At 52.5% G+C, this 9,733-nt stretch overlaps 1 protein-coding gene across 1 annotated transcript in view; it reads right to left on the bottom strand.

Moving 5' to 3' along the window:
* The window catches only part of SLC2A10 (solute carrier family 2 member 10), a 14,238-nt gene extending 5,854 nt beyond the window's left edge, over positions 1–8,384 (bottom strand). Inside the window, exons 1-3 of the mRNA XM_007446930.1 lie at positions 8,298–8,384; positions 1,023–2,306; positions 471–593 (exon numbers count right to left, since the gene is read on the bottom strand). Of these exons, the coding sequence (XP_007446992.1) occupies positions 471–593; positions 1,023–2,306; positions 8,298–8,301 (1,411 nt within the window). The 5' untranslated portion in view covers positions 8,302–8,384. The remainder of the gene's footprint in view (positions 1–470; positions 594–1,022; positions 2,307–8,297) is intronic.
* Positions 8,385–9,733: the final 1,349 nt, after the last annotated feature.

Genomic DNA, 9,733 nt, shown 5'->3' with positions numbered 1-9,733 from the left:
CCTCCTCCCCTCTCTCCCTCCCTCCCTCCCGCCACCCCTCTCTCTTTCTCACTCATTCATCCCACATAAAGGGGATGCTTGAAGACTGCAGCACCAGGGAGAAGCTTGGATTCCCAAAGACTGTGTAAGGGAGACAGGCATGGTGGGTGGGAACTTCTATGAGTATTTCTCACAGTCCCCCAGGGCTCCTCCTTTGAAGAGGAAACACTTGGGTGCAGGAAATGGGAAAATAACTAAACCCTAAGAACTGTGCCTTGGGGCCCTGCAGGGAAGGAGCCCCGCCCACTTTGGCCTCGATGACCACTGGCCTTGGGTCAGGAGCATCCTCAGCATCTCAGAGACCCTTCCCTGGTGTTCTGGGGTTTTCTGTGACTTACACCTGGACGATATGGAGGCCCAGGCTCTGTCTGGAGGCAGTTGTTTCTGGATTTTGAAGGAACCGGGCCAAGGGATTAGGTCAGAGGACTCACCGATGAGATCAAGGAAGGAGAGGCTGATGAAGAGGTTGGCAGCCCAGTTGAAACTGTTGCAGAAGGCAAAGGCTCGCCCTCGGATCTCCACGGGGTAAACCTCGCTGAGGACAAGCCAGGTCACTAGGACAGGAGAGCAGGGAGGACTCTTAGGCTGAAGCTGGGTTTGCCCAGAAAACGGAGGGGTTTCCCGGGACATCAGACTTTCAGTGTCCTGGGCAAACTGGGATGGTTGGTCACCCTATTCATTAAATTCCTTTCCAGCTAAAACCCTTCTGAGTGAGCTATCCAGGGGCACATTCTGGTTTTATTAGGCCTGAAGCTTAGACAATTTGGGGCCTTTATAAGAAAGAAAATATTACAAACATAAATTAGGACTCTGCCCTCGGAAGAGGTACCTTCAGGGAAGCAGGAGCCCTGAAATCTGAGTTCATTGTTCCCATGGTCAAGCCACCTCTAGTCCCTCTGAGACCCTGACGGATTCAGTCCCCAGGCTTCCCACCAGGAGAGGTGGAAGGCTCCAAAGTTACCTGCAAGAGAACTCCCACTTACCTGGTCCAAAGCTAAAGGAGAAGGCGCTCACAAACAGCATCATGCAGACCAGCGCGGTCCAGTGCAGGAGGGCATGCTCAGGGGCAGGAGAAGCGGGTGCAGCGGGCACGATGCTTAAGGCTGGCAGAGGAAGGGCAGTGGGGTCCCCAGCTCCCGGACGAGGCTTGGTTTCCTCAGAGGTTGACAAGACTGGCCGCCCTGGGCTCTGGTCGGTCATTGGCTGCAGAGGCGGGGCCAAGCCACTGGGCAGGCCAGAGTCTCCAGGGAAGCCTGACAGCCGAGTGGCATTGGGCATGGCCAGGCAACTTGGGCCTGAGGCCATGGGCACAGCAAAGCTGACAAGGCCGATGCCGCTGACCGACAGGGCCATGAGGGCACAGCCAGCGATTAACAGGGCCCTGCGGCCCGCTCGGTCCACCAGCCCCATGGCCGTCAGGGTGGCTGCCACCTTCACGGCGCCGAGCCCCACGGAGGCCAGCACAGCTGAGGAGGCCCCACGGAAGCCGACTGAATGGAAGATGGTGGAGGCGTAGCACAGCACGTTGGGCTGCCCTGTTAGCTGCTGGAAAAGCACCAGCCCCAGCCCCACCATGGTCCGGCCTCGCATGTTATCCCTGGTCCTGAAGAGGTCCAGGAAGGAGTATCTTGGCCTCCCTAGGCCCAGCTTCGTGGCCTCACCTCCCTGGAGGGGGATGAGGTCCCTGTGGGCTGCAGCATCAACTGTACCAGGGGGGAGGAGGAGGAGGCTGAGGGACTGCAGGAGAGCAGGTGCAGTGGCCCAGCCAAACATATGCCTCCAGCCCCAGAGGGCACCGGCCAGCGCGTAGTTGAGTGCATAGGACAGCAGGATGCCCACGGTGATGCCTGCCTCGTAGAGGGACACCAGCACTCCCCGCTGCCGTGGCCCAACCAGCTCTGACACATAGATACAGCAGGCCATGGAGGATAGGGAGATGGCAAAGCCAGCCACTGAGCGGCCCAGGACCAGCCAGGTCAGGGAGCTGGCCAGGCTCAGGCTCAGGCTGCCTGCCAACAGCACCAAGTTGCTCCCGAGGATGGCTTGCTTCCTGCCATAGCGGTCGATGAGGAGGCCCCCTACCAGGGAGGCAAGGAGAGCCCCCAGGAGCAGGCTGCCCACCAGGAGCTCCTGTTCCGAGCAGCTTAGCCCAAAGTCAAGCTGAAGTGGCAGCAGGGCACCCGATATGACTGCCAGTTCATAGCCAAAGGTCAGGCCACCCAGCAAAGACACACAGGCACACAGGGCCAGGAAGAGTGAGGGTCGGCCTGGAAAACAAAAGTAACAGGGACAGAGTCCAGAATGTTTCCTTCCAGAGCATCCACCCAACCTCCTCTCCCTCTGTCCACCCCTCCATCTCTCCATCTATTCGCTCATCCATTCACGTATTCTTCTACTACATCCATCCATCTATTCATTTATTCATCCATCCATCCATCATCCATTCAACCACTTCTTGCTTTGTCCGTCCATCCTTCCAACTGTCTAATCCATCCATTCACCCATTTATCCACATACCCACGCATGCATGCATCCACCATTCGTTCACTTCTTCCTTCATTCCAACCATCTCTCCATCCAACCATCCGTTCAACCATTTCTTCCTTCATCCATTTCTCCCTCCATCCTTCCTTCTGGCCATCTACTTCACGCATTCATCCATCCATCCATCTACCCCTCCACCCATCCACTCCTTTCTTTATCCGTCCACTCCATTCATTCACCCATCTGTTTACTAATCAATCTATCCACCCAGCCCTTCATCATTCACTCCTCCATCCATCTAACTACTCCATCCACAACATTTGCATCCATTCAGTGGCCCATTTATCTCCCCTTTAATTCACCCAAACATCCAACCATTTTTTGATCCATCTATCCACCCATCTTTGTATTCCATCCCTTATTTACCCAGACACACACCCATCCATTCATGCATCCATCCAATCATTCCAAAATTTATCTGGCATCTACAACACACCAGGCAGTGTTCTTGGGGCTGGCAATACAATGGTGTTTTCAAAGATCTGACATTCTAGTAGAAAAAGGCAAATGATAAATGAATTAATATATAATATAATTTCAGGTGGTGATGGGTGTTGTTTAAAAAAAAAAAAATGCAGAGAAGGGAATTCCCTGGCAGTCCAGTGTTTAAGACTCCACGCTCCCTTTGCAAGGGGCCCGGATTTGATCCCTGGTCAGGGAACTAGATCCCCCATACATGCCGCAACTAAGAGTTCGCCTGCCACAACTGAGGAGCCCATGAGCCGCAACTAAGGAGCCCACATGCTACAACTAAGGAGGCGGTGAGCTGCAACTAAAGAGCCCTGGAGCCGCAACTAAGGAGCCCACCTGCCGCAACTAAGGAGCCCGTGTGCTACAACTAAGACCCGTGCAACCAAATAAATAAATATTTTAAAAAAATAAAACTACTTTCTGTGTATTCTTGGATTAAGTAAATGAAGAAATATATTAAGAATGATGGAAGCCACGTTTAAAAAAAGTGAAGTAAAATGTGGCCAATGTGATTAAGGAACTGCGTTTTTAATTTATATTTAATTTGAATTAAGTGTGAAAATAGCCTCCTGTGGCCAGCAGCTACCATACTGGCAGAGCAGTTAAACAGGTTGCTCTTAATTTTTAATTCACATACATAAACAAATATTTCTGGAAGCGTCAGGAGTAACCCAGATGTATCTGTCTCACCCATCCCCACCTGGACCTGACAAGAACATTCATAACATTATAGCCAGATTTATGGAGTGTTTGATCTGGACCAGGCACTGCTTTGAGCACTTTTAGTGTAATAGCTCATTTAATTCTCACCACAACTTTATGAGGTGGGCTTTTGCATTATTTATGAATGAGTAAACTGATCATCAGAGACTTGCCTAAGGCCAAGAGTAGTGAGTAGCTGTGTCTAGATTCAAAGCCAGGTGGTCTGGCTCCACAATCTCTGCCCTTAACCACTCCATTATTATACCTTGGCATAATAAGATTTCACGCTGTTCTCTTACTTCTGCCTCGCTCCATCTATGTTAGGCAATTTTTGTGCAGGGGGGAGGAGTTTCACGGGTAGAGGAATCACCCCCCACTTTCTGCTCACCTTTCTGCCCATCACCTCTGCCCCCCAGGGAATAGCCTCCTACCATTCCCTGGCTGGCCTTGTCCTTCCTCTTCATGACCATCAGTAAATACTCTGGGGAGGTTATGCTGCCCAGGTCCTGCCCCTTTTTCACCTCCCTCTGCCCCACCTCCCTCGGTTTCTGGAGTTTACTGCCAGAAGGGAAGGTTCTTCCAGGCCATGTGAGGCAATCATGTGAAAACACAGAATTTTTCTGCCATTTCCTGGGCTCTTTTTGAGGTGAATGGGAACCCAGCCAAAGGGCTCACAGGCAAAGCTGACTGTCCATGGGTTCTGCTGGAAAATGCAGCAGGACAGGTTCAGGTCACAGTGGTAAGAGCAGAACAGCAAAAATAAAAGTGAGATCAAACAGTAATAATAACAAGTGTCATTGATGGAGTATTTCCTCTCTGCAAAGACTTTAGGTGCCTTCTCTCAATTTATCTTCGTAACGACTCTAGGTGGTACTGCTACAATTATCCCCATTTGACAGATGGGAAAACTAAGGCTCAGAGTGTTCTCACAGCTGGGAAGCAACAGGATCAGAACTCAGGCGCTGACCCATCTGACTCCCAAACCCATGCACTTAAGAGCTTTGCTGGATTGACTTCAAGCAAGAAGGGCCAATCAGAGATAGGTGGGGTGTGAGAGAGAGCAGGGGCATAGGGGGCGGATGTGGAGGGGAAATAAAGTTCTCAGGAAAATCCCAAGTCACAAAGCACGGTGAAGTGCTACTGACCCATGGAGCTGTGAAGGGCAGCCTCAGATGAGTCAGGGCCGCTAGAAAGATGGAGGAAGAGAATTCTCTTCCTTAAGCTTTCCAAGGCTCCCACCACCTGCTCCATTAAGTCCTAACTCCTTAGCATGACCTCCCAGGCCCTTCACGAGCTGGTGGCCCCAGCCCAGCTCCTTGGCCACCTCTCTTCCCCACCCCTGTCTCCACCTCTCCAACACACCCTGCAAACACTGGTTCCTGGCACACACCGTAGATTTTCATGCCGCTCTGCCTCTGCATGCGCCTCCTCTCCCTCTCCTGCTCCACCCGTGTTTCCCAAATGCCCACTCATCCTCATCCCGGGGGGCCTCTGATAATACACGTCTGTTATTTGGCATCAGTCTCGCCGGCTCTGTGGGGAGCTGCCCTTCCCTGTCCCGTCTTCAACTCTCAGTCTCCGGATCTGGGGTAGAGATGACCTCCCTATTCCACCCCCACCATCCAGCTCCAGAGGTGTGTCCATGACCCAGATCTGATCAGCCAGCAGGTTCCCCGGCCTTGGACAGTGGTGAACGTCATGTGGCTGAACCTGAGCCAGTGAGAGCCAGTCCAGTCCAGGGTGTTTGCTTACTTGGGGTACTGAGCTGGTAGTTTACCTGCCTAGAGCAGCTGGGGGCCATCTCCCCTTGGGAGGGATTCCTGACAACACTGCCTGAGCCCCTAGATCCAACCATGCCTGAAGCTGTGGACTTCTCAGTGACCAATAAATAACCCCCCACTCTTTTTTTTTTTTTGGTTAAGCTAGTTTGAGGGAATCTCTAATTCCTGTACGTCTTCCTCAACTTTCCAAGTCATATTTTTCACTTCCAACCAACTCTGCTTTCTCCTGCATTTGCTCACACCAAGTAATTGAATAAGTGATGTGTTTACCTTATTGAACTGAGCAGGATGGGGACAGAGACTTACTGTCTCTGTGCCTCCAGGGCTCCAGCCCCACGCTGACACCCAAGATGGGCTCAATAAAGCTTCTACTGAGTGAACAAATGACTGAGTCAGGGTCCAGGGCGGTATCTCCACGTCCCATTCCAGGACTGTGTCAGATACATTTGAACTTAATCTACTGCTCTAGAGCAGCTGGAGGGATCCTACGATAGCCCAAGTCAGACCACATCATTTTGCTCAGAGCCCTCCAAGGCTCCCACTTCACTCTGAAAAAAAGCCAGTGTCCTGAGAGTGGCCTTCAAGGCCCTGTAGGACCTGCCTCCCTTCACTGGGCTCCAGCCACTCCAGCGTCCTTCCCGTTCCGCCTCACTCCAAGCCTGTCTCAACTCAAGGCTTTTTATCAGGTGTCACCTCAGCCGGGAAAGCCCTTTCCCTCCATCTCAGAGGCCCCAGTCTCCCTTCCCTCTGGTCTCTGCTCAAACGTCACCTTCTCATGAGACCTTCCCTGGTCCTCTACTTAGAAATGCAAACTCCCATGGCACCCAGCACTTCGTATTCCCTTCTCTACTTGTTTTTCTCCATGGTACTTTTCATCATCTGAAATAACTATATGTTTTACGTATTTATTGGGCTCCCCAAGCAGAATGTCAGCCCCAAATGAACAGGAATTGTTTGTTTGTTCTCAGTTGTCTCCTGATGCTGGGGACAGTTCCTGGCATACAGTAGGCACTCAGTAAGTACTGGTTGAGTAAATAGATGATTGAATGAATGAATGAACTCAGGACATAGGGAATCCAGAGAGAAAGGATCTTGGCTTTTGAGCATCCTGGGGTGGGGGGGCGGTGGGATCCAGGAAGGGAAGTAAATCCTGGCCTCCAAATTAGGGTGGCCTAGCCTGGATTTAGGAACCACTCTCCCTTTCTATGGATTGTCTGTCTAAATATAGTACGTGAAGCTGTTCTACACTGGAGGAAACCCCTCAGTTCTCCAAGCCTCTCACTGTAGCAGGCAGAGCTGCCCAGGGAGAGAATCAAGGGGCAGGTGAAGAGGAAAGAGCCCAGGTTTTGGGTGCCCATATCACCAGCTGCAAGTCCTAGGGCACCCTCAGTTGGTGACACTAGAGCAGCATTTCAACCAGAGTCACAATGTATTGGGTCCCTCCCGCACCAGAGACCTGCCATGTCTTCCCCTGAAACTCCAGGGAAAGACCAGGTTTGAAACTGAACCATGCAAATATCCTCACCCAGAAGGCTGGCTTCCAAATGTCCCAGCAACAGGTGATACTTACAGAGCAGTCACTATAGCCAACCTCACATCCTTTTCCAGAAGCCATACCTGTGTCAGCTGCCTTAATTCCTACAGCAACCCTGTAACACAGGCACTGGTGCCATTCCCATTTTACAGATGAGGCAGCTGAGTCACAGAGAGGTAAAGACGTTTGCCTATGGTTGTAAAGTGACAGAGCAGGTTCTGAACTCGGCAGCCTGACTCCAGAATCCCAATGTTGGGTGTGATAAAAAAATAAAAGCTCATGTTAACTGACCATTTACCGTGGGCAAGTGGTATATGGAGTAATTAAGTTCATATTCTCACGTCATTCACATGGCTTCCCTGTGATAGGGTGTTTTATGGGGACCGTTTTGTAGATGAGGAAACTGAAGGTCAGAGAGCTTAACTACACTGTCGCAGGTCATGATGCACCTGGGAAGTGGGGGAAGGAGGGTTGGAACCCTGGTCTTTCTGACCCCAAAATCTATACACAGGGCCACTGAGTCCCCGAGCCCTAAACCAATGTCTGCCACATAGTAGGTGGATGAATATTGACCCTTTGATGCTTCCGAATCCAGAGAGAAAAACAGAAACCTTAGTCCCCTGGAGAAATTCCCTCCCTAAACCAATGTCTGCCACATAGTAGGTGGATGAATATTGACCCTTTGATGCTTCCGAATCCAGAGAGAAAAACAGAAACCTTAGTCCCCTGGAGCAACAAAGAAATTCCCTCCCCCCCTCCCCCCACCCCATCTCCCCTCTACTGAGTATCTGGAGAGTAGAGGTTTTGTCTATTTTGTGCAGGCCAGCATCCCCGGGCCTGGAACGGCGCCCGGTGGGAGGTGCTCCGCGAGTGGATGAATGAATTTGCTCCCTTCGGAGCCTCCACTTCTTCATCTGCAGAATAGGAACAATTTCACTCGCCTGCTGGACGCTGTACGGCTTAAAGCGGTCAGGAGAGGGTCTGGCCCCGAGTAAGCGCCCAGTATCAAGTAAGGAGCCCTCTCAGGTCACTTTTTTTTCTGGGCAGAAAGGAGCATGGAAGGAAGTGGGCCCACGTCCCTTCCCAGCCACCAGCCACGGCCTGCTGTCCCGGCTGCCATCCGAGTGGGCTGTATCTGTTCGGGGAGCTGCAGCTCAGCGCAAAGAGTGCGCGCGTAGGGATGGGGTCGCCGGCCTTCCCTGGCCGCAGCGCCGATCGCGACTTACCCATGCTGAGCAGGACTCCGAGGCGAGCTGGGGGCTCTGGGGACCCGGGCGCGCATCCCCCGGCCGAGTCCCCGCCTCCGCCGCCAAACTTTCCGGCCCGCCTCCAGCCTCCGTCCCTCCCTCCCCGCCTGCCCGCCGGCAGCACAGCTGCCACGTCGGCCAGCCCTGGGCCCCTGTGCCTGGGGGCGGGACAGAGGTGCGCCCTGGACGTCCCCAGTCTGGCCCGGCCTGGCTGGGACCCCACCCATCGTCATCCCCACTGGGGGGAGGACCCCACAAGTTGTCTTTCCCTGTCCTCCCCGCGGGAAGGAGACTTCCCAATCACTGTGGTCCTCTAGTCCGGCCTCAGACTAGGCCACTAGTCTGGCCTCTTCAGCCAGCATGCACACACACACACACACACACACACTCATGCATCTACACTGACTCACACATACCCACTTCAGCCACTCACTCTCCCACATTCATCTTCCATTCACTGGACACAGGTTTGGACACATCGCACCTGAGCTCAGGCAGGGTCCTAGGCCTGGAGGATGGGCTGGGTGAACCAGACAGTTAGTTTTGTTCCTCTGGAGTTTACTTTCTGGTGGAGGAAGAAGAAAGATAAATAACCAAAGGAACCAGAGAAATACCAGCTAGTAGTGACAAAGGCCAAGCAGAGAATTAAGCTAGGATGCTGGGTTAGGCAAGCACAGTGGCTGCTTTCGCTGGGGGTGGGCTTGGGAGGGGATCTCTGGGAAGGCTGCTCTGGGGAGGGGATTTCTGAGCTGAGACCTCAGGCTCCAGACAGAAGGGAGACCAAAGGCAAAGGCCCTGCAGGAAGGAGCTTGGGGAGCATAAAAACAGGAATGAAGCCATAGTGTCTGGAGCACAGGGGTTGACAGGGAGGGTGGAGGGAGATGGGGTCCGAGGCAGGGGTTGGCAAAGCGCAGACCATTTAAGTCCTTGGGAGGCCAGGGTTAGGATGGGATTTTATTCCAACTGACACAGAAATAATTGGGGAGTTCTAGCAGCTTACAGGGAGTAAGGGTGGAAACAGGGGACCACTTGGGAGGCTATTGCAAGGTGAGAGGTGAAGTTGATTTGGACTAGGGTGATAGCAGTGGGGCTGGAGAAAAGTTGGCAGATCCCAGATAGACTTGATAAGGGCTGACAGACTGGGAGAGGATCAGTCTGGGGTGGGAAAGGAGATGTGAAGTTCTGTTTGGGCTGTGTGATGTTTAAGATGCTCATTAGGCATCCATGTGGAAATAGATGGGCAGTTCCATATAAGAGCCTGGAGTTCTGGAAAGGAGCCAGGTGAGGGACACACCCACTAATTCTCACCATCAGGCAAAAACACAGATGCAGGCTCAGCACTCACATGGTCAGAGGCTTCTCCGGCCTCTCACTGCGTGTTCACATGTAAACATGTGTGTTCACATAAACACTTT

This window comes from Lipotes vexillifer, unplaced genomic scaffold, assembly GCF_000442215.2.
Source record: "Lipotes vexillifer unplaced genomic scaffold, Lipotes_vexillifer_v1.1 scaffold565, whole genome shotgun sequence".
Lineage (NCBI taxonomy): Eukaryota > Metazoa > Chordata > Mammalia > Artiodactyla > Lipotidae > Lipotes > Lipotes vexillifer.
This window is presented reverse-complemented; position numbering and strand designations above follow the sequence as displayed.